This window comes from Clytia hemisphaerica, unplaced genomic scaffold, assembly GCF_902728285.1.
Source record: "Clytia hemisphaerica strain Z4C2 unplaced genomic scaffold, Clytia hemisphaerica genome assembly, whole genome shotgun sequence".
In the NCBI taxonomy this organism is placed as follows: domain Eukaryota; kingdom Metazoa; phylum Cnidaria; class Hydrozoa; order Leptothecata; family Clytiidae; genus Clytia; species Clytia hemisphaerica.
The window spans coordinates 102,313-128,823 of NW_027103741.1; the positions used below are offsets into that span (position 1 = coordinate 102,313).

General features: G+C 35.2%; 1 protein-coding gene across 2 annotated transcripts; it reads left to right on the forward strand.

The window, feature by feature from the left end:
• Positions 1-1,943: 1,943 nt before the first annotated feature.
• Positions 1,944-25,574, forward strand: LOC136805207 (rap guanine nucleotide exchange factor 6-like). Of its 2 annotated transcripts, none has more exons than XM_067061772.1 (33): positions 1,944-2,212; positions 2,736-2,863; positions 3,115-3,198; positions 3,561-3,633; positions 4,247-4,330; positions 4,519-4,687; positions 6,760-6,803; positions 7,230-7,302; positions 7,728-7,759; positions 8,052-8,156; positions 9,335-9,461; positions 9,767-9,948; positions 10,285-10,449; positions 10,873-11,496; positions 12,580-12,659; positions 15,865-16,078; positions 16,737-16,801; positions 17,213-17,323; positions 17,637-17,691; positions 18,089-18,163; positions 18,396-18,497; positions 18,803-18,902; positions 19,631-19,679; positions 20,010-20,088; positions 20,327-20,410; positions 20,903-21,049; positions 21,430-21,691; positions 22,453-22,572; positions 22,849-22,866; positions 24,109-24,174; positions 24,492-24,530; positions 24,899-25,021; positions 25,369-25,574. In XM_067061772.1, exons 1-33 carry the CDS (start codon positions 2,120-2,122, stop codon positions 25,398-25,400), a joined length of 3,804 nt encoding a protein of 1,267 aa, XP_066917873.1. In that variant the 5' UTR covers positions 1,944-2,119; the 3' UTR covers positions 25,401-25,574. The 2 variants fall into 2 exon arrangements, with proteins under 2 accessions (XP_066917873.1, XP_066917872.1); XM_067061771.1 differs by lacking the exon at positions 12,580-12,659 and adding an exon at positions 13,045-13,133.
• The last annotated feature ends 937 nt before the right edge of the window (positions 25,575-26,511 follow it).

The window sequence follows — 26,511 nt, forward strand, 5'->3', positions numbered from 1 at the left end:
CGCCGTGACGGAAATTTCAATAGCCTGTAAAAATCTATGAGAGTGGAATCAGGCCTTATTTTCTCATGAAACATCAACCTATAGTGTTAATCAGAAACCAAAAATAGAAATTCAAAAATCAACCCACAAGATTTTCTGTAGCCCTTTTAGTTTTTGTCACGCCGTGACGGAAAAATTTGGGCCTAGTCAAAATTCCCCTATCTTTTCGGCAATTGTACTGAATTGAGATTCTTTCTTGAAATTCTTCAAAGGTAGAGTATATCAGAATATGCAAAAAATAGAGTCAAAAATGCAGAATTACAATGAATAGAGGTCCGCAAGGTGGATTTTCTCATTTTTGATCAAAAGTTTCGTAGACTAATTTTGGAAAAAACCCGGTTTTTTTTTAGGATTTAGCTCATTTTTAACTTTCATAAGTTTATTTTCCATTCTAGTATGTATTTCTGACAACTTTACATTAAAATTATAATATTTCTTACAAATTCAGGAAAATAATTACATATTTCTCATTTATGATTTTTAGCGTTTCATCACTTTTTTGGCCAAAAATGGGTCATTTTTAGGCCCAAATCCAAAAAAACCAGAATATTAACTTGAAAATAACCCTATCATGTTATATATCAGTGGAAGCGGAATTTTGAGTAGATTTTGAATATCCAAGTTTCATGTCCTGAAAAAGAACTCAACTCAAATTATTATGCTTTAACAGCTAAAAATAGACATGGGTATGAGCTTTTTGCTTATGGCTTTTTGGGGGCAGAGAGCCCGGAGCCCCCTTAGAGAAATTTTCAACATTGAGTTGATGGGAAAATTATAAAAACCCTGTGGTGCCTGTCTAATTTTTTTCCTTTTTTATCATTAAATCAATCATCTTCCTCGTTATTGACTGTGTTTTGTCATTTTTGCGTGACTTTGAGTGTAATTCTAATGAATATTTAACAATCCGGGACAAAACAAAACCTGTTTCCTCTAGGTAGGTAGAAGTGTTTCCTCTAAGCCCAGTAGGCAAAAACAACAGCAGTTTGGGAAATTTTTAGCAAGGTTTTTATAAAACAGAAAGAGGTTTTTTATGAACATTATGAAGTATTTGAAGTTTGACTATCCTGGAATAAGTTAGAAGATATCCAAAATATGTATATATACTATATTGAAAAATGAAAAAAGACCTGGAAAATGCATATTATAAATATATAACTAAGGAATAAATAATATATATACAGTAACTAATAAAAAATGATATATAAAATTTTAATCAAAAATTGAGTTTAATGCTGCCCAACCCAAAGCAGGAAGACAACCCTTTTGAAAAATAGATTTCTCTAATACGGCTGGGCAACCTATATATAAATAATTGAAAAAATTTAACAAACCTAAGAGAGAGATGAGATTTTCTAAGGAAAAGAACCCAAAAGGACAGTTACATAACAAGTTGCTAATGTATCCAGGCATATTGAAATTATAATGTTGTTTCATTATTTGAATTTAAAGTTTATAGCATAAATATTGTCCTGGGCCATCTGTTTTTGTTTAAAGAAAAAAATTGAAAAAGTTAGTTAGGTCCTTATTATCGTTTTGATTTACAATACAATGTTCATTTCTTACTTGGTTTGCATCATGTCAAATTGGGGTGAATGAGGGTTCACTAACGTTTGTTCAATACAATATATGCTTCCAAGGACGTGATCCGATTCTGTTTTCTTCCTTTATTTAATCTAAAATTAAGATTTTCAAGTTGTCAATTTATTGATTTTGTTCATAAAGATTTTAAAAACCAAAAAAGTTTACTGATTATAGATAAGATAAGATGCCTGGTCTTCATTTAGCCTTATTTCCAACTAAGAGTTACTTGTATTGTATCAATTAACAAACATTTTTGTCTCAAAAATGTCTTTTTGATGATGTTTTCAATCAAATATTCCTTTATTTTTCAAAATCTTTTTTTTTAAGAAATTCAGAAAGTTTTGTTTATGGCTTGTAAAATACATGGTTAATTCAATATAAAATTAGTTTATTGAAATATAATGCTGCACTTGAAATAAAAAGACTTTAAAGAACCTCAAAAGTTGTAATATGACTGATATCAATATATTTGGGAAGACGTAGATTATTGATTGGAACTATGCCCTATATGAATAGTGGTGCGCCTGATCATGATTTGGCCACACAGTTTCGACGGCTCCTGGCAACTCCAAAGGATCTTAGAAGTAGAGAGGTAATTCTAGCCCTTATTACGTGAAATATTTTTTTAACAATATATACTTATTAGTAGTGCATTAAGTAAATGAGACATAACATCTTTTCTTGTATTTTAATGTTTAACATTTTGGATGGCTTTAATTATGTTAGTGTTAATGTTATCTTAGTGCAAAGGTAGAGCATAGACCTTTTTTCAAAGAGCCCACCCTGTTGAATAATTATGTAGGCCAGCAAAAAAACAATGATAAAACCATGCATAATTATTACAATATGCATGATACATTAATTATGCATGGCTCTATCATTGTTTTTATGGCTGGACTACATAATTATTCAACAGGACGTCCTCTTTGAAAAAAGGTCTATCGGACTACAGCGAGAAAATGGGTTTAATCCCTGGTTGGGTCATACCAAAGACATTATACTACAAAAAGGTACTTGGGTCGCACGCTCCCCTATTATTTGGTACATAGAGTCTCAGAGGATCTTTAAGGTTGCCTCCAACAGCACTTGTAGACCAATACTTGTCGTTTCAACAGGAGGTGCAAACTATCTATGGTCATCTTCGAGAAATCAAAGTCGTTTCTAAGTTGCCTGAGGGTGAAGTAAGGAAGATGGCAGAAAATGCACGTTATGAAGTTCATGAATCCAATCAAACAATTTATCAGTGAGTTTCCAACTATTTATGAACAATGCTTTCTTCTAAAAGATGCTGTTAAAGTTAGATGATTTTATCCTGGAAAAGATTTTTGCTCAATAATATAATATAATAAGCTTATCCTTTTTGTTATTCACTACCAAACACCTTTAGCTCAAAACCTTTTATTTAAAAAAAGCAGCTGTTTTACTGAAGGGATGATTTGTGTTTTTCAAAATTTTGGTTGGTTTCATGTTTCTTTATTTTGTTTATGAATTTAGAGCTCAAGATATTGCAACATGTTGGTACATTTTACTGTCAGGCTCCCTGTATTTGGAAGGTGCAATTTATCATCCTGGTTGCAGGTATTACTTGAATCCTCCTATTTTATTTGGTCTAGGTCTAATGTATATAAGGTAGCCTAAGGAATAAGGAATCTTTTGTGTTTTTTATTTAGCTTCTTTTGATGTTGCATCTATTAATTTTAAACTTTTTCTTGCATTATGAAACTCACTGAAAATTCTTTTTCATAAGCTCTAGAAGTTCCCTATCATTTTGTTTACTTTTCACGTGTTAGTATCAAGCTTAACCTAAAATGTTATAGGTGATTGTTTCCCTAAAGATCCCTTTCTTTCCCCAAGATATATTGACAACATCTCAAGTATTACACGCAGTGCTTAATTATAAAGTGTGATTACTTACCATTTATTTGTTTTCATTTTTCTAGCTTTGGACAAGTCACCCAAACTGGACGCCGTATCTCAGACTGCCTCATTCTGGAACGTTCTGAAATGATTGTGGTAGGTCTCCAATAAATCCTTCAAATAATAACAAAAATCTTTGCTTCTTAGATTATCTAGATAACAAACATTATTTGCATGGAATGAACATCAAATATATTTCATTTTCTCATTTTTCTTGTTTTTTTCTTGGCTCATCAATAATTCAGCTGAAATGGATAGAGAAATATTCAATAATTTATCCCTGAGGTTTAATTTATATTTTTCTCAATACTCCTCTTCATGGAATATACTTTTTCCTCGCTCAAGGAAAACCTTTTTTCACCACTCTTGCACTTATCTATCTAAATGTGATATCAAGAATATGTCTACACAGATTTTATAGAGAAGGTTGTTTTCAAAGTATACATCAGGCCTCTCATGTCTGAAATATTTCTCTGATTGTTTGTGTAGTAATGATTTCATGTTGTCTTTTTGTTTTTTGTTTTGTTTGTTTTTAAAAGAAAACTGAAAGCTCACAAGTGTTTCTCTGTGTGCTAATGTAGAATATCTCATAATAAGATTTCACGTAATTGACGCATCTCAAAATAAAGAAGTGTCAGGCTTTTTTATTTTTATTTTAGTTATTTTGGCTTGGATTTTATCTATTATTGCTATCTTACTTTCACCATAGATTGATTACCCACAAAATGCAGTGCAACTTCCATTTGGGACAAAACCAAATAACTTAGGCGATGACAAGAGTTTGACACACCAAGTAAAAATCTTTTATACCATCAAACTCTCCAAATTACATCTCTAAATCTATGCTGAGGCTTCAGACAGTGTGTAATGGTTAATTCTAACAAGACTATATGAGAATTGAGTGCTATATCTAATGTTTTTAAGCTAATGTAAGCTTTATGTTAACTTTCCAAACATCTAAATTATATGATTTCTTTCAAGGATCCAAATCTTGCTGAGATGTCCCAAATGTTAGTAAACAATGAGCCTTACTTCAATCAAATGGCAAGAAAACAGGAACAGAGACCGTCAAAACAACACCAAAAACAGCACAGGGGGAGTCGTTTAGATGAGCCTGACCTCGATCTTTCTGGAATGAAGGAAACTATTGGTAAGTGTTTATCATATCCCTAATAGTAGGGCGCTAAGTCTCAGGTCCCGTGGTAACTTTTATAGGACTAAACGAAGTCTAATTATATACTAAACTTTGTAATGGAACATGCTTCGTTTAGTCTATAAAAGTTGCCACCTAGGACCTGAGACTTGGCCCCCTAGTGTAAGTAAATGTGAATGATTTAAAGATAATTATGCTTTTAAATTTGAATTGCGGAATGGTTCTCCCAGTTAAGCATTTATCTTTCCACCAAGTGGTTGCGGTTATGACCCCTGACGGTTACTTATAAAGGGAATGAAACTAAAGTAGATTGCTCTATGGTCATCTGATTTTGCTGTTTGAAAACTGAAAATAGGTTTGGTTTCATGTACTTCCCGACGCAATCCATATCCCTGACCTTACTCTAGTTTAACGAAGTAATAATATGGAGGCAAACTTTCACATTTTAATAGGTTTTCTTTTGGAACTTAGCTTTAAAGTGAAATTTAACATGGAAACAAAATTAATAAAAACCAGTCCTAATTGGAAAATTTGAAGAAGTGTACCATGAGTAAATCACTACTACCATCTTCTGGAACAAGTCAGGCAACTCTCCAAAGTTTTTAATCTCAACTCTTTAAAAAAAGTTAAAAAAAGGATCTACAAACTCATTCCATCATACACACTCACAACCATAATCTACTTTGAAAATGTAACTTTTCAAAGGAAGGACGATCTAGTATAAACCACACTGAAATCCTATTATAAAAAGTTTCTAACTTGACAAAAATTAACAATCTGTTTTGTCTTACATGATCAATAAGACCATCCAATGGGGATGAAGAAAATTTTACTATTCTAATCTTCATATAGTGTGAAACACTCTCAAAAACCTTCTCTTTTTAATTTTCATCAAAACTTATTTGTTTTTGTCGATATTTCTAATGCTCTTTACTTTAATAAAATATGGTTTGGATTTACATGAAAATTTCAATGTTCTCAATACTGAACTGACCCAAGACAGGATAAAGACAAACTAAAGTTGATCAAAATGCTTGTGACTGATGGGAGTCTCTAGATGCAAGTTATAGATGATGGAGGAAATTAAGCCTTCCAAAGAGGATGTTGTTTTCTGCAAATAAGCCTCACGCCAAACGTCTCAAACACGTGAATACCACTTCTGAGAATGAACAGAAAAAAAGGCAAATTGAAAGGCGACAAAGTTTTGATCCAGCCCCAAATATTTTCACAAGGCTTGGAAGTCTAAGGTCATCCAGGAGACCTGTTGTCGTTGCATCTGCCTTCCCTAGAATGAATATGACGCGGCTACCCTGGAAAACAAGGATCATTCGAACCATCTATCCAGTGTTTTTCCACTTCAAAATGAAATTTCTCAAAACATTCCGTTTACGTTCAGTTCGGACCAATGTGTTTGTACCTTATCAACCACCTGCTATTAAGAGTAGGTGAAAAAGTAGATGTTTATTATATTTAGTATTTAACTCCATAGCTTCAGCCCCCTTACTTTTTTTTTTTGGGGGGGGGGGCTAAGAAATATTTTGGCAAAATATTTCGGTGGGACCTAGATTGTTAGAGACTGTGGGGGCTGTTCAGCTAATTTTAAAAGATCTCTGATCTTACTATTAAATCAAATATAAAAAGCAAAAGATTTATAAAGATAAATATTAATACAAGTAAACTTTAGTTTTCATTTATCAGTACTGTACTCGCATATATTTTTTATTGACTTCTCTCTACGGAGGCCGGACCTGAAGTGTTAGGGGACCTAGCACAAGGCAAGTTTTTGGGGGGAGCTAAATTGTTGGGGGATCTTACTTTGTTGGGGGGAGCTAGAAACCTGGCTGAAGCTATGTAACTCATTGTCAGATTATGAAGGATGGCGGGTGTGCTTCCCTGATTTTAATATCCCTGTAAACATAGCTGTTAGCTGTAAAATTCAAGGGAAAGCTGTAAAACCCAAGGGAAAGCTGTAAAACTCAAGGGATCACTTTGTTTGATTTCTATGTATATATAAATCTCATAAAGTTCTAATCCTGATAACTCAAAAAAAATTCCCTTTTTCTTTTCAGTGGACCTTGATTCAGATGATGAAGATGATGTCATGCCAAGTGAGGTTTGTAAAAACATATTCTTTTTGTTGGTTCATTTCCAGTTCTGGAATCGTTCAAACAAGGACTGTTCTGTACAGCTCTAATTGTGAAAATAATTTTAAATGTTTTGGGTGTGATTGATCGCAATCCTCAGACATCTTTGGTGTGTGTGGAGATGTGGGCATACTATCACACACCTCAAATGATGCAGTCTGGACTATACAAAAAATAATTCACATTTCATTTTAACTGTTGAACGTAAGAATAAAGGAAAGCAAATATAAAATTTTGCCTAGATTACAACCCCAGCCCAAGTCTGACATCACTATCAGATGGGAAAAAACTAAATAAACTACTATGGTATACTTTAGAAGGAACTAGAACTTTCCCAAACCTTCCCAATGTCAATATTCGACCCTTTATTACATTATTTATCACTAAATTTTTAGTCAGCTGTTGTTCGAGATATTGTGCGAGATTGTTTGGAAAAAGAGCCTTCAGAAAGAACGGAAAACGACATACGTAAGTGTTGCCTCACTTTCTCATTATTGATGACAACTCTTAAAATTGGCTTTTGGGCTCAATCAGCTAAAACTTCCACTATATTTATTTACTTTTACAGTTAGGCCTTTTTGAAATGAATGGACCTTTTTAGTATAAAGAATAGCCTCACGTCAAAGCGTAAAAGGAGAAAGGTCTTCTGGAAACTTGTGGAGATGAGATGGATCCCAAATAAAGATTGACAAACATGTAGTCTAAAATAAATAACTGGAAAATTTGAAGTGCATCACTTCTTGCAAAGACGTTTAGAAGTTACCCAAAAAAAGACTTTCAACAAGATAGGTACCACAAAAAAAATAAGATCTAGAATTCCTCTAGTGTTATGGGGAAATCTTTTTTACATTTGGAGTACATAATACCTCATTTTATTTTATAACTTTTTTCAGATATACTCATGGACTTCATGCAGCATTTGCCAGTAAGAAATTCATTGTATTCTTTGACCTGGTTAAGCTTCTCTTTGATATATTTTCCTTATTCTACCTGACTTTCACCCTTAACCAATCTTTTAAAAAAGTCCTGTTTTGTATTGTAGTTATTACACATAGAGACTCCCATCTGATCTTCATATGTTTAGAAACAAGCTTACTATGTCACTGGCAGTGAGTGCAATACGTTGAGATTAAGTGGGAATCGCCAGAACGACACTTTTTTACTTTCCAAAGAGAAATTATATCATTTTAATCAAACACTTTTTCACTTTCATTTAGGCCTTCAACAGTTTATCACACAACATCAAACTAGAAATGTGTAAAGTTATGGTATTTGCTGTTGTGGAGAAAGCCGGAGCCACCGTCATGTCTGATAAAGAAGAGGTGAGCATTCATTCTTCCACCGATTCCTCCACTACCAGAGCAGGGATTTTTTTAAGTACTTTTTTTATGTCCGTATACCGGCCAAAATACTCAATCTAAGTATTAAATGAGATTTTTCTAGCGAAATCTTTTGTTGTTTATGAGCAACAATAACTAATTGTTATCTACATATTCAAGAGTTTTTGGGAGCTTCCATAGTGTCCCCCCCCTGGATTCAGGGGGAATGGGTTTTAAGGCCAAAAAGGACGTATGGGGGGGGGGGTGAATATGGAAAATTTTGGGAACTCACCAAAATCAATTCAAAATTGAAAAACATCTGGTTTTATGAGATGATGTTGTGATCAAGAATATCAAGATCATAGAAGATTTGAGTGTATAGCATTATGCTTCGTTTTTCTTTCATTTATTTCAACCAGCAATATTACGGTTTAAAAACAACCATCCTTTCCATCTATTCTTGAATTAGAACTACTTTAGGGAAAACAATAAGTGTTAAATTCGTCAAATTACAGCTTTTTATGCTTGAGGGCCGGGAGAAAGAGAAATATTTAGAGGCAGGGTGGGGAAAAATGAGGGGGTGGAATGGAAAATTTTCATTCTAGGCATGGGGGAGAGACCCTAAAGGACACCATGGCTTCGCCCTCTGAACACCCACAAGACCCCCAGCTTCATCAATGTACAGCTTTGCTGAGTAAGTTCCCTTCCAGGCATATTAGAAATTCACTCCAAGTTTGCAAAAACGACCCTAGCTCAAAGTGCTTAGAAATCCCTGCGGAGGGCTGGGTTCAAGTGTGACAGTAAAATGCAGGGATTGCTAATAAAAACATCCTTTTTCTTCTTTCAAATTAATGACACATTGCAAATTTTAGCAAGGAGAAATGAATCTTCTCACATTTTAGCTTGGACTAATTTACCAATTACAAGAGCCGTACACCAGGGCCAACATGGCTAAATACAATAGCTTGTATGATACAAATGCACCTTCTTGGCTCTGAAATAACTTTTTGTTTGATGATACTTTCATAAACGTAAATTAGCATCTAAACATAATGTGAGCACAAATTTGTGGATAGATTTTTAATTTGGAATGTCGTGATGCACTGTTATGGCAGTCATTGTATCAAAGTTGAAGACAGGCATTGTATCACATTCTAAATTTTGTGTTTTTTCATTTTTAGATGGATTCATGGTCAGTGATATTGAATGGATCGGTTGACATTCTCATCGAAGGAGAAGCACCTGTCTCTCTTCATCTGGGTGACGCTTTCGGTGTGCATACCGAGAAAAAGAAAATGTACCATAAAGGTAAACAACATCTTCCTCAAGTTTGCAAGATTGTTTTGCAGTAATTTCGAAATATTACATCTCAATTTTCAAAGCAATCTTCTTCAGTCTATTGATTCCAGGCATAAATTTATCAAACACTCTGAGGTAAAACTCATTGAATCTTATTCTTGTAATTTGAACCAGTTACTTTTTCAACTCGGTATTATTCCTTGGTAGTGTTGTTGAATTGAGTGCAAGGTGATCTGAAAAGTGCCAATTTATTTTGCTTTCAAAGCAGACGATGAAAGAAGCTTTCTCCTCATTGGTTCTTTACTTTCTTCCAGGTACAATGCGGACGCGAGTGGACGATTGTCAGTTTGTGTGTATCGCCCAAGAAGATTATTGGAGGATTTTTTCACAAGGAGAAGCCAGTTGTCGTAAAGTGGAAGAAGAAGGCGAGGTTGTCATGGTAACTGAACATCGAGTTACTGATGGTGGTAGTAGACAAGGTCAAGTCGTTATTAAGGTGTGTGTGTTTTTTATACCACTTTGGTGCATCTACAGTAAACAAATTAAATCAAATTTTGAAAAGGTCATGGTAGTAGATGGTAGAGACTATAGATGTTTTAATTTGAGTTGTTGAGAATTCTTTGTAGATCGCAATATACCTTTATGAATTACTAACAATGTGTTTAGTTAGAGAGGTTGACTAAGCTAAGTGAAGTTTGTCTGAATATTATTTGACTCATGATGAAGAGATGAAAATTAATGCAATGAATTCGGTTTTCCATGGAGTCACTTGCTACACATTCAGCCATTACAACACTTATTTACTTCATTTTCTTTTTCACTCACTTTGCAGGGAACACCTGACCGTCTATTGGACCACTTGATGGAAGACCATTCCGTCATCGATCCCACTTACGTCGAGGATTTTCTTCTGACTTACGTCGTGTTTTTCAACAAACCTCATGATATCGCCTCCAAGTTGTTGAAATGGTTCGAACGTCCTCAGTTAAAAGATAAAGTAGGTTATCTCTCTGTACTATCCTGAAGATTTTCTTTTTCATTTATGGGTTTTTGTCTTATGGATATTGATATATTCGCACATTAGATTATGTTTTAAGACAGCGCACAAGTATTCAGATTCTCTAGCACCTCAACGCCCCTTCCATTTTAAGGAAACCTAATGTGACACTAATGAACATGTTACCAAAAATAGACACTTTTGGTTCTTTTTCTAAAAGGCTCGTTATTTTTTAAATTTTTTAATTGGCAATCTGGTGAGTAAATCATTACTTAAAATCACTTTTTGGAAATTTATATGTTGTTGACAATCAATAAAATAGGTTGAGCAGTTTCTTGTATTAGTAACTCGGTTATTTTTTTGCACCGCTTCGTTCACTGGTCACTGTCATCCACTATTTTACTTTAACCTTTTATTTACCAGGTTACTAGGGTGATGTTGCTATGGGTGAACAACCATTATGCGGATTTTGAGGGTGATGTTTACATGGAAACAAGTATGCAACGGTTTGAATACTTATTGGAAGCAAAGAAAATGGTGGGTCAGCTACGTCTCTTAAATATGGCTTGTTCAGCTAAGTCGAAACCCAGGATAATCACATTACAACGTCCTTCTAAAGACAGTCGACTTGATTTCTCAATCTGCGGTGGCAAAGATCGAGGTTTTCCTATCTTCGTCTCCAAAGTGGACACGGTTTCGAAAGCCAGTGATTTGGGATTGAAAAGGGGTGACCAGATATTAGAAGTCAATGGACATTCATTTGAAAATATTACGGGACCGAAAGCTATAGACGTTCTCATGTCACATGCTCATTTATGCGTGATCGTCAAAACAAACACGATAGGATTTAAAGAGGTCATTCAACCCAGTATTAAAAAAACCAAAAGTAATAGTTCGTTGACTAAAAGTAACGGCACTTTGGAGGTGCCAAAAGGTCAGGCTAGTGTTCAACGGAGTTCGTCTGCCGTAAGTTCGTCAAATTCGAAACAGTCAGGTAAATCAATGACCATGGAAGATCACCATCATCAAAGCCATCGAGGAAGCAAGGTTTGCCCACTTTTTTATGTGTGTTTTGTTTTCTCTTTTTCCTTTTATTAGGCTCCGTTAAAAAAATTTGTATCTTCCCTAACCGCCGTTGGTACTGCTGCCACTTAAGTTCAGGGATTTTTCTAAGCTCTTTTTTTGTCCATATACTGGCCAAAATACTCAATCTAAGATTGAGTTTTTGAAACTAAATCTAAAATATAAAAGATATTTTCAAGAAAAATTAAACTTGTTTGCTGTTTACAAACAAAAATATCTACGTATTCAATTATCTACATATTCAAAATATTTTTGGGATCTTCGCCCTCTGAACACCAACCAAACCCCCAGCTTCATCAATATACAGCTTTGCTAAGAAAATTCCCTTTCAGGCATATTAGAAACTCAATACAAGTTTACAAAAACGGCCTAGCTCAAAGTGCTTAGAAAATTCCCTGATATAAAGGTTGTTGTTTTTAGCATAAGGGTATGATTTTCAGTTTCCCAACGCTGACTAAACTAGATTCTCTTCGTTTGTATTGCCACATGTAGTTCAATCTACTCCTCCTATGATTTTACCAATTCCTGTAGGATTAAAAGGACATAAAAGTAGTAAAATGTAAACATTGCGCGAACCACGTGTCATTAAAGAGAACAATTAAAATCGCGTGTCTAAAACAAACTTGTAAAATTGAAACAATCAATATCAGCCATATTTGTTTTTATTTTTTATTTTGACATGTGACTTTTTTACTGATTTTGTATCCCGCTGCATACGGTTTGTTTACAAATCTCGTCACTACTTTTATGTCTATTTAAAGTCTTTCAGCCAAGGACATTATCGAGTTTATGTATGTGTGTTTTTCAGCGACGGAGACGGTAAGGTTCTTATTCGACTAGATCATGACCAGCTAAGGACGACGGTAAATCAGCACTTTTACCGTCCTCGATTTTGCGGGTCAGAACTGCGGGTTATTCCAAATCGCTTCAGTCACTCTACCGTCCTCAAAAGTGCAAATACATCATAAACTCGCTATTATTCTTCTCTGAAATGTTATTGTTTAAATTCAATGTTCTTAATCTCATTTCATCTCGATATAAACACAGGATTTTACTTCAATGAACGGCAGTAAAACACTACCACGTGGCAAGCAAAGAATCAAAATTAAAATGCCCTTCGGAAAATCGTAAGAAAAAACCTTTGATGTTTACATACCCTTAAAACAGACTGTCTCTATCATGAAAAAAAATCGAACGAATTTTTAAAATAAAATACAAATGTATTACCAAAAAGTTACACGCTCAATGGCGACATTTTAACTAACTCCAAATTGCGGGTTTAATTTATTATTATGGCTCAAATTAACCTGGACTGAAGGCACTGTTTTGATACGCTAGTGTTTGATACAGTGTGCTTCAATTTCGTTTTTTCTTTCACGCCATCAAACGGATGAAACGTATCTCTTACAAAAGTGTTAGGATTTTTTTTCAGCGGTGACAGTCTGTTTTATAGGTTCATCTTCATTACAATTTATTTTGATTTTTTGGTTATTTTCTTTTTCATATTAACAGGGACACGATTGGACGGATTTTTCGGGAAGTCAAACTTTACCAAAGAAAGCGTTCAAACGGTTCAAATTGAACCCCTTTCAAAGATCGCCGTAAGAAAATGAAACTAAAAAAAAGCATGATATTTTTTAAACTTCAAAACTAATGATAGCTTGTACTTATATATTTAATATTTCATCGGACAGTAATCGTATCAATGAGACAGATGTGATGGAATTTTTATAAGATACTTTAATAATTGGTCATTTGAAGTAATAAAAATGACGCGTTCTTAACAAAATTGTTTTATTACTGGTTAACGACCAACCAAATCAAATAAGAGCTTGTAAAAACTCCACCACGTCCCCAATGAGATTGTAAGCCATGCTCTTAAAACATTCGCATCAGAAACTTTAGCCCACAAGTTCACACGCTACGGTTTTGTTTTGCTCCGAACAGAAACGAAGCCATTCTATTAGTTGAATTCAACTTTTACGTCACTCCTAACCAATAGATTGCCTTCATTTTGTTTTGAAGCGAAACGGAACCGTTATCTGCGAACATGGTCTCAGTCATTGTTTGCAAATCGTAAAATCTCGTTGATGGATTGCCATCCGAATACGCACTAACACAAAATCGATCAAAATTCACAAGCACAATCTTTATCTTCAAATTGCATGTAAAATTTGCACTAACAAATTTTATATTGAGAGAATCACATAATTTCATACACATTGAAAACCAGTAAGAACTTATTGCAGGTTCACATGTTAACGGTGTCTTCCAACAAAAACATTTAACAAAATATTTCTATGTTAATTGTAAGAACATGCGTTCCTTTTCTCCTGCTAACTAATTTTTCTGATGAGCAAATTTTCAATTATTGTCGACATTACACGTAGTAACGTTCGTATACTAATAAAAATGCATGCCTATCAAATACTTTTGAACGCTATTCATTTAACCAGTGGATGTCATCAACCTTCACTGAATATCATGCTACAAACATCTCAGTATAATGATAATACCTACACTATATAAAACCAAAATTACGTATTATACATCACTTAAAATCTAGTGATATGCAAATTACATTCAACTCAACATCATTCTTTGAAACACGGTGCACGCTTTCACGTAGATTAGAAACAAAGTTACAGCGGAATCTCCATAACTCGGACATACACGGGGAACACAGATTTTTTTTGAGTTAAGGAAATTTCGAAATATGGAGTTTATTATAACAATAGCGTTCAGTTTGAGGTCGTTGTTGGTATTTTCTGCACGCGTAGTTTGATTATTCGCCCGATAGTGTCATTTGGGCCCGACGCGAAGCGGAAGGCGCAAATGGCATTAGAGGGCTAATAATCAAATTGCAAGGGCAGAATTAATGACAACAACGAACGAAAACTTAATGCTATTACTATTATTATCCATATCGGACATTCAAACAACGTTTTTTTTCTAGCGTCAACCAATTCTTTTCGCTTCAATGCAATGTCTTCAACAAATTTTTAGCACCTTGCGAGCGGGCCGCAAATGACCAAAAAGTGTTTTTTTTCTGACGTTAGTTAAGTCTCTTCGCTTCAATGCAACGACTTCAATCCAATTCCGAGCGGGCCGCAAATGACTTTATTGCCATATAACCGGGCCGTTAATGATATTTTAGCCCTCTGAAGCCTGGCGCTTTAGTTTCCTCAGCGCGGGTATGACAATTTGAGTCACAAAACCACTCAATACCGCCCGCCGATTGAACCTTTAATGGCTTACTTAATGACCGCTATATGGATGATAATAATACAATAATGACCGGTTAGTGAGGGCTGTACTGAGAAATATTGCTCGAGGTCAAGTAACGACCGAGCTTGCGAGGTTGTTGCGTTGACCGAGGGCAATATTTTCAGTACAGCCCGAAAAAGCCGGTCATTATTGTATTTGTTAACCGTTTCCTTCAGCTTCGATCGATTTTTAGCGCTTTATCCAGGAAAAATAGCGAAATAAAGCGAAAAAAACAAGCGAAAAGAGATCAAAAATTGTTATAATTTCTGACGTCAGAAATAAAAAAATGAGAGAATTGATGTCAACGCATTGTTCCTTTTCCTTTGAAAAAGTGACGTCAAAATGAATTTTCCGTCGTCATGCGAAAAGAACCAATTGCATTGCGTAAAAAGCCGGGTAGCCCGCTTCGAAAAAGTAACCGGTTAACAAAAGGCATTGTTGACTGAAGGGTCCATAAAACTTGCTCGTATTGAGAAGACATTCGAGTTATATAGAGGTTCGAGTTCTGGACACTCCGTTGTAGTTTTTTTAGTCCTGAATGTCTGTCCATTCAGAAACCATAATAATCATTAGCTTTTCACTAAGCCATGAACTCAGTCACGATTAACCACCACAACGTTTTTAGTCAGGTCAGCTTATACACTCTAATATATCAGCACTCGCACGATGCATGCTTTCAAGCTATTTACACTTTTCGTTTTAACGTCACCATCACTGAACTCTAAAAAACAGACGGAATGGACATCTCCATGGCAATTTCTTTAAAAAAATGTGTAACCGGCTACACATAATTTATTTGGTGACATTGTGTGTAGCCTGAGCAGTGGAGTGGGGAATTTTATCTTCGTTCATTTGTCCATTTCAGTCTTAATTTAGAGTTCGGTGATCACCATATCCTCGTCATTAGATGTCCTTTTTTGTTCTAATCATACGAGTTAAATTGATTTCAGTCAACTTGGCTCAAAAGCCCATTGTCGAGAATATGTTCTTTAAACTGATACTCAATTCTTTTAGTAATCATCAGATATCAAATTGACCTTGTTTTTTACCGAATTTCTCTCATAGTAGCAACACAGACCTGACGCGTACGCAATTCCAAAGTGAAGCGGGTGAAGAAATAATCCGATACGCGAAATCAGGACAAGAGAAAGTGAACCAGAGTAACCAGATGTTTGGTCAACTTCCCAACGCTTACGGAGAAGATTCTCTGGATTTGAACAGCCAAGTCATCAAGGTTTATCGTGGTGACCACACCAGTCGATTCTTCGTTCTCACCAAGGTTCGTCTTTGTGAGGTTTCTGCCTTAGATTTATATAGTATAGCCCAAGGAACTAGATGTCGTGCTTTAAGCCATCTCCGGCAAAAAATGAATATCGGAAAAAATATTGAAATTGTTTTCGAAAACCCGCGAAGCTTCTGATTGGTCAAGCGCTGGAATTCTATTGTAATGTAGCGTGACCTGGGTAGGGTTTCCTACCTAACCACGGCACACTTTTCAATCAAAGCACGCCATCCAGCCCTTCGGGCTATATAAATCTATGGTGTCTACCCCTCAGTATCAGGCTAGAGTTTCATAGCCACAAATTATCCATTTTATGGGTTGATATACCCCCTTTTGAGCACTGAAAACAATTACTCCACAGTGGAGTGTACTGTTGGTGGTGTGACAAAGATTCTCCCAAAATGACAGTTATTCATCATAGTGTCATGGGGTAGCTGCATGACCCCCCTGTTTAGACTCAGCACTGTATTCAGGTTCTTTTTAAAAAGAATATCCCTCTGTACTCCTTAAATACTTCACCCCTGCTCGAATTATAGATGAAGTTCTGCCAGCTCAATTTTTTGTCCTTTTTGGTCCTTTTTGGGCCGACCGTTAGTAGAACTATCCACTGATACAGCGTTAAACATTTGAATCATTCTTTCCTTTCATTTCATAGGATACGAGTGCAAGGGAGGTCGTACAAACAGCAATCGATGCTTTCGGGATCACTGATCATTCAACGTAAGAATAAGCTTTGTTTTGAATCTGAATAAAATCTCAGTAGTCAACCATCATCAAATTATCGCTATAATTGTGTCCCTGGTGTTGTATGTCCGTTTTTGAAGAAGAGCGCTTTGTCGAAGAAGTAACAATCAGTCGCTGGGCCTTCATATCACTTCGGCTTCTTGTTATGATTAACAACCATTCAAATTTTATCAACAATCCTTGTCAGCTTCAGCTCGTTTCATTTATATGAGCTTAATTTTCGGTCACGAATTACTTACGATATTGTCTTTGGTAGTTTTGTTTTCTCGATTTCTGTTGCTCAACAAATTTCACGAGATAACTAAAGTTAACCTTCGCGTGCTGGGCTGGTGACTTGTATAACATTTGAATCACTTTCCTCATGCATCGATGTTTTCCATTTTTCAGCAAATCATATTTCTTGTGTCAAGTCACGGTGACGGAGGACGGCTTGATCAAGCAACGAAGGTTAAACGACGCTCTCAACAACCTTGCTAATAGGATATCACTAAACGGAAGGTATGCTTCATTGAACGTCATCTCCTACCGTTTGCTTACACAGTATTTTTAAACAATAGAAAGAACAACTTTCTCCCCTTTCGGCGCCCGACGAACCCAAACCCAAAATTCTTTTGTTCATTTTGCTTTGTCAATATAGATGCATGCCGCATTTTAATTTAGTAAAATAGAACATCTCTAAAAGGCTCTTTTTTTCTGCCAGATGTTATTTGGATTAACTTAAACTCGTTCTCAGACTGATTATAAAAGTTGGTATAGGAGATTTCTTGCAATGTGAACAAAGCTAAAACTTTTCAACATACCTGGTTTATAGATACTACATCAAATCGAGTATATCAGAAGGCCCGCTACCGGATGAAGTAGCCCAGGTAAGAGCAGATTTTATATATCAAGACTATGAAGCCTAATAGCGCACATTTTGTCTTTTTCATGGTTATTCAGTTTTGTTGTTCAACCTTGTTGTTCAACCAAGGAGGCTAAGGGTTGTTTGATAGCGAAACATTGTATATGCGACTTACCCAGCATCTAGAATACTCGCAGATGATTGTGAGTATGTAATTAAAGATAAATTGCATGTCTCCTCTCTTAAGATATTGGATTTATTACCTTTTATCGGGTTACCTCGAGTTAATAAATCGCAATATCTAATGAAAGGCCATACAATATCTGCTCATTGTTGGGCTTCGATCGAAAATTAACATTTAATAACTTATTTGACTACAAATGTCGTTTGCTATTTTAATCGCATTTTTCTTCTTTTTCCAGGAAATTGCACGCGAAGCTAACCTAACACTACTACAATTATCACCGCTGGAAATTGCAAAAGAGCTCTCTTTACAGGTATTGTGATGAGTCTAAGTAATCTTTTACATGATTTTATCGTCTTTGTTTTGCTTTTTCTCATGTAAGGAGTTTGACTTTCTGTGTGTTACACCGGGAGAAATAATGAGAATCTATCAAAGTATATAGATGAGGTTTTTAGTGTTGTTTTAATTCGTTGGGTGCATTAGATATACCTTCGCACTCTCCAGGGTATTGCAAACCTTTATGAAAATTATCTTTTTTCTTTCAGGACTTCGACTTGTTTAAGAACGTGGACTCAAGAGAATACATTTACAATTTGTTCGAAGAAAAAAATGAAAGAAAATCGAAGAATCTTCGCTCGGTCGAACAGGTAAAGACAGTCTTAATAAATTTTCAGCGAGTCTAGAATAAATTAACTAGAATTTATTTCAACCCCTTTACATGCATGTATGATTTCCATGATTGAGACCATTTTAAGTATAACTTTCCAAAATTTAATCCTGTTTCAAATGACCTCGCTATTGTGTATGGCCTGTAAAAAAAGTTAACCCGGTGCGGTCTGCGAAGATGTAAACGAGCTCTTTGACATCAAATTTTGGAAGAAGAAGATAAAATGGAAGGATTTCTAGGTGTTTGTCGCATCATTCATCATTAATACTAAAATTCCTTCTTTAGACGACCAATGTGGAGATGTATTGGGTGATCAGTGAGATCTGCAACGAGCATAACATCACCAAACGCGTCAAGCTACTCAAATATTTCATTAAAGTTGCAAGTAAGCTCTTCTGTCATGACGAAGGATACAAACTTTCTCAAAAGTCAATCTCAAAACTCGTTGATGTGATTCTTCTTTATTTTTGGGGACTAAATTGTTCGATTTTTGTGATGGAGCTCTACCTCTATCTATCGTGTTACGAAAATACCAAGTCTTTGCTAATCCATATATTCGGCTCTTCCAGAAAATGTCCGTACATGGGGGTGGAGGATATATTGTCCGGGGGTAGCAAAAAATCATCAAAATTTGCCTTCTCCTGGGGGTAATTTGGGTTGTCCGGGGGTCAACTGATGCTTGTCCGGTGGGTAAAACTCGTTGTCCGGGGGGCTAAAAGTCACTTTGTTCGGGGGTAAATCACTGAAAATTGTTATATCCTCCACCCCCCATATTCAAATATTTTCTGGAAAAGCCCATTTTCAGAGAAACTATAACGTCATTGCCTTTCAACCAATAAGGAGTCAATTAATTAATGTATTTATATACAGTCATCTCTCTTTATTTCGAATCTCCACTATTCAAATCTTTCTGTGATTTAAAGTAAATCATTTGCCCCTTTAGCCTTGAGATTCATATAAAATGCACTCCGTGATCCGAATCTTTCTCTAATTCGAAGAAAATTCTTGTTCCCTAGAAAATCGAATTAACGAGAGTCAATTGTAGTTAAAAGAGCAAAATATTCCTCCTTCATTTTGTCATTGAATATGTTTAAAAATGCTTTTTTTGTTTAGAATTTTGCAAAGACTTCAAAAATTACAATTCCATGTACGCTCTAATAAGGTGAGTTTTTTCATATCTCATTTTATGATTAGTCGGTATTTGACTCCACAAATGTCTTTGAAGAGGTCGAAGGTATCTGTTTTTCCAAAAAAGTTTTTTTTCTTCGACCAAAATATGATTAATCAAAGATTGGATGTCATCCGAAAAACATCCATCCATACTGCCATCTACCAAGGTATCAAAAAGCAAACAAATTACAATCTAAGTCACATTATATCGTTATTTCCGATAATATTGATGTCTTTTGCAATGGTCACCAGAGCTCTCGGCTATTCTGTAACACAACGTCCAATCAAAGCAAAATCTAATTATTTTACTTTCCTGTTTCAGTGGGCTGGAGAACACAGCAGTCAGTCGGTTGAAAAATACTTGGGAACGGCTCCCACAAAAACATGATAAAATATTCGAGGTTAGAACAATTTCTTTTTTCGTCTGGCTCATTTCTGAAAGCGTTAGAATTTTCTGAAAAAAGTCCGACGTGTTTATCTTTTTTTTGAATTTCGGACACCGGCAACTTGATATACTTATGTTTGAATTATTCCATTTGAATCAACGTTCATTTTAGCTTTTTGGTTTGGCTTTGGCGAAGCTAAAAAAACTAGAAAAAACAGACTAATCTCATTTACCTATCACATGGTATATTTCAGGAATTGAAAGATTTGATGGACCCCTCACGTAACATGTCAAAATATCGAAATATGTTTACTGGTGAACGTTGCTATCCGCCTTTGGTAAGATCCAACCTAATCATGCTATAATGGACTATTCCATTAAATTTCCATACAGGGGAGTGGACGAACATTTTCAAGACAAAAAAGATTCTTAGAAATGTGTGGATACCCCCTGGAAAATGGTAAAACTTGCAAAAATAAACCTTTGAGAAAATTTATTTTTATACTTTAAAAGTACGAACTAAAATCATTTTCGCCCTCTGAAAATTTTAGAATAACATTTTACCCCCTTGAAAAACGAAAAAATACTCCTTTATACCCCTTGAATATTCTTCAACGATAACCCCTGGAAATCTTCGTCCGACCCCCCCCCTGTATGGATATAAAATGGAATGGCCCAATAATTATGTTGTATTTGGGAATGTTAAAACGCGGCGATGCTCATCTCTCACTCACAGCTTCCCTGCCCTTACTTTGTCAGTCAGTTTTCTACTTCTCACGGCCCTAAAACAAACTTACATTTTCGTTATGTAATTTCATTTTCATCTTCAGATCCCATGGTTTCCTATCGTCAAGAAGGACATCACATTTTTGCATCTGGGTAATAAAACACACGTCGATGGTTTGGTCAACTTCGAAAAACTACGTATGATCGCCAAAGAAGTTCGACGTGTTTGTAAATTCTGTGCCATCGGATACGTAAGTTATGAACAGTGTTTTTTTTTTGGAAAAAAAAAAAGACGCCCTCGCCAAATACCTTCGAAATCATGATGATAGCTTTATGTTTTTCGGCAAAAATGATAAATTTTGATCTGCAATCCAGATTGTTGGTATATTCTTCTTTGAGTCGGTTCTGCTATAAGAGGGATAAACCATTTTACGCAGGTTGTCCTTAAATCTGGAAAAACAAGGCAAAATTATTTTTCTTGATCGGAATCGCAGCGTATTTATAACGGTTATTAAATTAAAATTTGTACGTACAACAACTTTATGTTTCTACTTTACAGGACCCTCATTAAACGAACTCGATGCTTGCCCTTTTACTAAACAATTTTCGGTTGCTTCTTTTTACTTCCCAGGACCCTTACAAAATGGACTCGATGCAGGATAACGTCGGCGACACGTCAAACGTTGCACAATCGGTCGTCAGTATCATGGGCAACTCTCCCAACCCCAGTCGTCGTGGTCGTGGAAGTCTTGCGATGAAGGACCCTAAGAAAGCGTACGAAGAATTCCAAACCAGCCGTCGGATACGACAATACCTGGAAAAATTGTCCGGTAAAAGTTATAATGAAAAGGAAATGATGGAAATGTCGTATAATTGTGAACCACCCGTCAGTTGTAAGTGATCTCTCATACCAATTCTCTCTTTCTGATCTGAGTAGAAACATAGCTTGGTCTCGTTTCCAAGCAGTCTATTTAACTAACTTCTTTAGCCATTATTAAATAATTATTTCGTTTCCAAACGAGGTCTGCTATTCATGATATGCACCATTGCAATGTCTTCTGAATTACATCACGAACCCAAAAGCTGATTGGTTGTAAGTGACGTAAATCAGTCAATACGTCACTTTCAACCAATCAGCTGTTGAGTCCGTGGAAGACATCGCAATGGTGCATATCATGAATACTATATACGTTTCGAGAAGAATGCATTAATTTATCGCTATGTTGACATACAACATGATGATTGATTGTTGTGCTTATTGTCTAATAGTCGGATAAACACTTGTGTGAAAATCTTGTGTAGTGTGTATTCCATTTCCTTTGTTGCATTTGGAAATACCCTACAGAGCGAATATACGTATCCTATTACAGTCTATCTCAATAAAGTCTGTAGCATAGAAAAAAAAAGGCTTTACCCTTTGATACGATACGAATTAGATAGCGTTTTTGGGCTCGTTGAAAAGATAACCGGGAGTGGATATGATGAAATTGAAAAATAGTTAATAAAAATTAATGTAAAAAATTATATCAGAATTGCTTATAATCGCCATTTAACAGACGTTTAAATGTGATAATTTTCGACCCGTGATTCATTCAGATGACCTTGCTTTAATGTATATACATGTTTTCATTGTCCCGTTGTTCTCACGTTTCAGCACAAAACAGTTTGGCTCGTCAAAAGAAGCCGAGTTCACCGTTACCATCAGCGGGCGATTTGAAACGTAAAGAAGAAAGATCTTCCAAATCTTCTACTGATTCAACCAGATCAGTCGAATGTAAGTTCCTTTGTTCCTTTGTTATGACTGGCTTTGCAAGGAATTCTCATTGATCGAATCATTTAACTAGTTTTGGTTAGCCGCAAAAATCCTATGAAATTTAAATTGAGCGTGGAACATATTTCTTATCCTGGTGCAAACTGATTTTGGTGAATGGCTGGGTAAATTTGTTCTTTTTTACCTAAAGATGAGTGCGTTTTAATTTAGACAAAAATTAGGGGTTATCTGAAATTTCTGAATCAGCCTAACTAAATTTTCTTCTATTTCTCTTTTTAGCCAACCTCGCAAAACAAGGTATTTAATTTCTTTCATTCTATTGAATATGGAGTAGTTTGCTTTCAGATATACTTTATGACTCAAAACAATAAGCAGATATTCAATGGGTAAAAGTTGGTTATTGAGATTTATTAACCCGAGGTGATGTAATATTCAACGAGGCGAAACCGAGTTGAATATTCATCACCGAGGGTTAATAAATCCAATAACCAACGAAAACCTATTGAATATATGTTTTATTATATACCTAGAGGCAAAAACGAAACATTATATATGTCAATTGTTAAACGTTTCACTTTAAAACACTCCCATATAATCGAACGTTCGAATGTTTTTATTTTTTAATAATTTTCTTAATTACTTTGAGTCATAAAATGTGTTCATGAAATTGACAATAGATTTATTTTAATGCAGGGTTGCCTAAAAAATCCTATTTTCTCCTAAATTTTGAAAAGTCTCCTAAAATCTCCTAAAATCTCCTTAGGAAATTGAAATTTTGAATACTTTCTCCTAAAATCTCCTAAAAAATATTTTACCAAGTTTTCAAAAATTCAATTTAGTACTCTGATTATCAAATTTTTATTGCTAAATGATCCTATTCATGGCATACATGATTATTAACAAAAGCATTTCACTCTGTATGCTTAAAGGTCTTTAAAAACATTGGAAGTTATGAAAATTTTGTAGAATTTTCTCCTCAAAAATTCAAAAATTCTTTTAAAAAGTGTGAAAATCTTCTCAAAACTCCTAAATTTTTTCCCCGTAATTTTCAGATTCACCTAAAAAAATAGATGAAAATCACCTAAAATCTACTAAATTCTCTTAAATTTTGATCAAAACAAAATAGTGGCAACCCTGTAATGAATTTCTTTGATATAACAACAAAAACGACAAAGAAATCAAACTTTGAGAGCAAAATTTGAAAAAAAAGTTCTACCGTGGTATAATAGCCATGGTATATCAGGAATTATTCAGTGGCTGTTTTTGCCTACAGGTATATAATAATAACTAATACATGAGAGTCTCTTTAACTCGAACCTCTATAACTCGAATGTCTCCTTAACTCAAACAAGTTTTCTAGTCCCTTCAATTAGCAATGCCTCATACCTTACTTCATAACACTAAATATCCTCAACTCAAACAAATTTGTGTTCCCTGTGCATGTTCGAGTTTATAGAGACTTTACTGTAATCCAGTTGCTTATTTTCTCTCTTCAACAACAGTTATACGTTAAAACCGTTTTACTTTTTCAATTTGCAGATAGCGAACCAAAGCAAGCCGATAGCTCCACGCCACGAAAGAAACAAGCACCTCATCAGTGGAATGGTAAAGTATTATTATCAATTTGATATAGTGTTTTTAAATGCCAGCGCTTTTATTTTTACTGGTTGTTTCTAAGACTTGAGCGGTTTCACTAATCAGCTGACCATAGCTATTGGTAAATGAGTCGAGTAATAAATTTAGATGGAACGATACTAGATGTTTCCCATTATTGTCAGGATTGACGAGTTGACCCACATCTCAATATATTATCTATAGTATCTACCTAGGACAATTAGATACTACGATTCTGGAACTGGTATAGCCCACCACTAAGTTTTTTCTTACACGTCATCCTAATAACAAATCCTTTCCCTCTTCAGACGATCACCACCCAACAGGAAGAGGACCTTTATACTCAGGTAAGGATCGAGTTTCCTTTCCTTGAAAGAAAATTTTTCTATACCTGAAGGCTTAAACAGCCATTGAATAATCCCGTGATATACCGCTATGGTCAAAACTTTTTTCAGATTTTATTTCGAAGTCAATTTTATTTTATAGATATTATTTTTCTGATCAAAGAATACTGTACTTTCTTTGCGCTCTCTGATATACATGAGACTGGTACAGAGCACTCTAGCCCATGTTCTTTACTCGTGATAAGCATCACTGCAGTGTCTTCGATGTAATGTTAGAAGACATTGCAATGGTGTATATCATAAATTCATAATTTTAATCGTTCCATAACCCACCTTCGATCTTTCTTCAATGTTTTTTTTTTCTCTCATAGAATCATCGAATAGTATTTCATCGAGGAACGGCTCCTTAAAATCCATCACTTCAATCGGCTCAAGAAGTCTTCCACCTTCCTACCAAGAATTTCGATCTGAATCACCTCTTAATTATGACGATGGTAAGTGAATATACTTGGTGCTCAACTCCGCGTGAATGCGAAGATCTGATTTGGTTGTTCAGCCCATACAATCAAAACAGTGTTGCTTTGTTGAAATCGACTGGGTTCTAATGTTTATGTTAATCTTTATGATTGGCTTTTGTTTTGGCACGATTGTTTGCTTTAGCCAATTAAATATTCATCCCAAATTTGAATGAAAAAGATAAAAGCGATGCGCCATTTAGGTACAGATTCTCTTACGGAGCCACGGCTTTTAGAGCGAATAAATGCCATGCGCGGAGTATGGAAATCTGCTTTGAAATTGTATACTATACTATAGATTATATAAACTTGTGTTTCGCTTCTAGATGATCACCATGGACAAGTATCGATGGTATAGCGACCTAGCAACCAATCACAATCACGTGGTTATCACGTGGTCTGGTAATTTTATAATTCGTGACGTCACGATGACGTCATTTTGTAGCGCATGATGTAATGATAAGACTTATTGTAAGTGGACAAATTTTTATTAGTATTTTTATTATTATTAAAAACCAGAACTCTAGAGAAACAGTTTTAGAGAGAATTTTACCGTTGATTAGCCTGCCTGTCCAGAATTGATAATGCCTTTGACGATGCATCGTCAAAGATGAATGCTTTCCACTCTTTTTATCTACTGAATAAAGTCGAACCAATAAGGGTGTCTTTCAGAATCTGCGTAAAGGCCGGTCTCCACTTTCGCACGAAATGGGCGACAGTTTTTTTTAACCTTTTTTGCCTGAAGAAAAGATTACGTCATAAAAAAGTTTTCGCTCATGTCACGCGAAAGTGGAGACCGGCCTTTAAAAGCGTTGGATGAACTTTAGGCTGTCCAAATCGTCAAAAAAACTTTCCAAAAGAACTAGGTACAAGGCTGGACCTAAATTCATTCTAACATTGTGACAAACTATAGAAATTTGACCCTTGAAGAATTTTTGGTCCTTGATAGTTATCGCCATAAGTTAATTCAAAGCCGGTCATCCATAGTCACCTCTATTGAAGATATAGTTGACTCTCGCTAATTCGAACTCGTACGGTGAATCCAGTTTTTTCGAATTACAGAGAGATTCGAGTTGAAGAAAGACTTTCTAACGGGGACTATAAACGAGTCCAAATTATAGAAAGGTTCGAATAAGGGAGAGTTTACTGCAGAATTTAGTAGATTGATTAATATTTTTTTAGTGGGACCTGTTATTATCTTTAGATATTTTTTCTTTAATTTGTACATAAATAACTCAATTGCTTATAAACACTGTTTTATTGCCCCAATTTCGTCGAATTGTAAGATTTTGTTGGAATCACTGACCTTTATATATCCCTGGACCATGTTACTCAATCCCGGCTAACCAAAAATTTTTGATCGGAGTTTTTTTGAAATTGGTACCCTAATAGCGGCACTACTCAATAGTGGTGAAAATGCATCGAGAGCGCTAGGTCTACTTTTCCTCAAATACTTTTGATGATGTAGC

Excerpts from the sequence above, each read along its gene's own strand:
- LOC136805207 (XM_067061771.1), top strand. The coding sequence starts at position 2,120 with ATGCCCTATATGAATAGTGGTGCGCCTGATCATGATTTGGCCACACAG. Across the intron at positions 4,331-4,518 it reads ACAAGAGTTTGACACACCAA|GATCCAAATCTTGCTGAGAT; the intron begins GTAAAAATCTTT and ends ATTTCTTTCAAG. Across the intron at positions 11,497-13,044 it reads AAAGCCATCGAGGAAGCAAG|GGACACGATTGGACGGATTT; the intron begins GTTTGCCCACTT and ends TCATATTAACAG.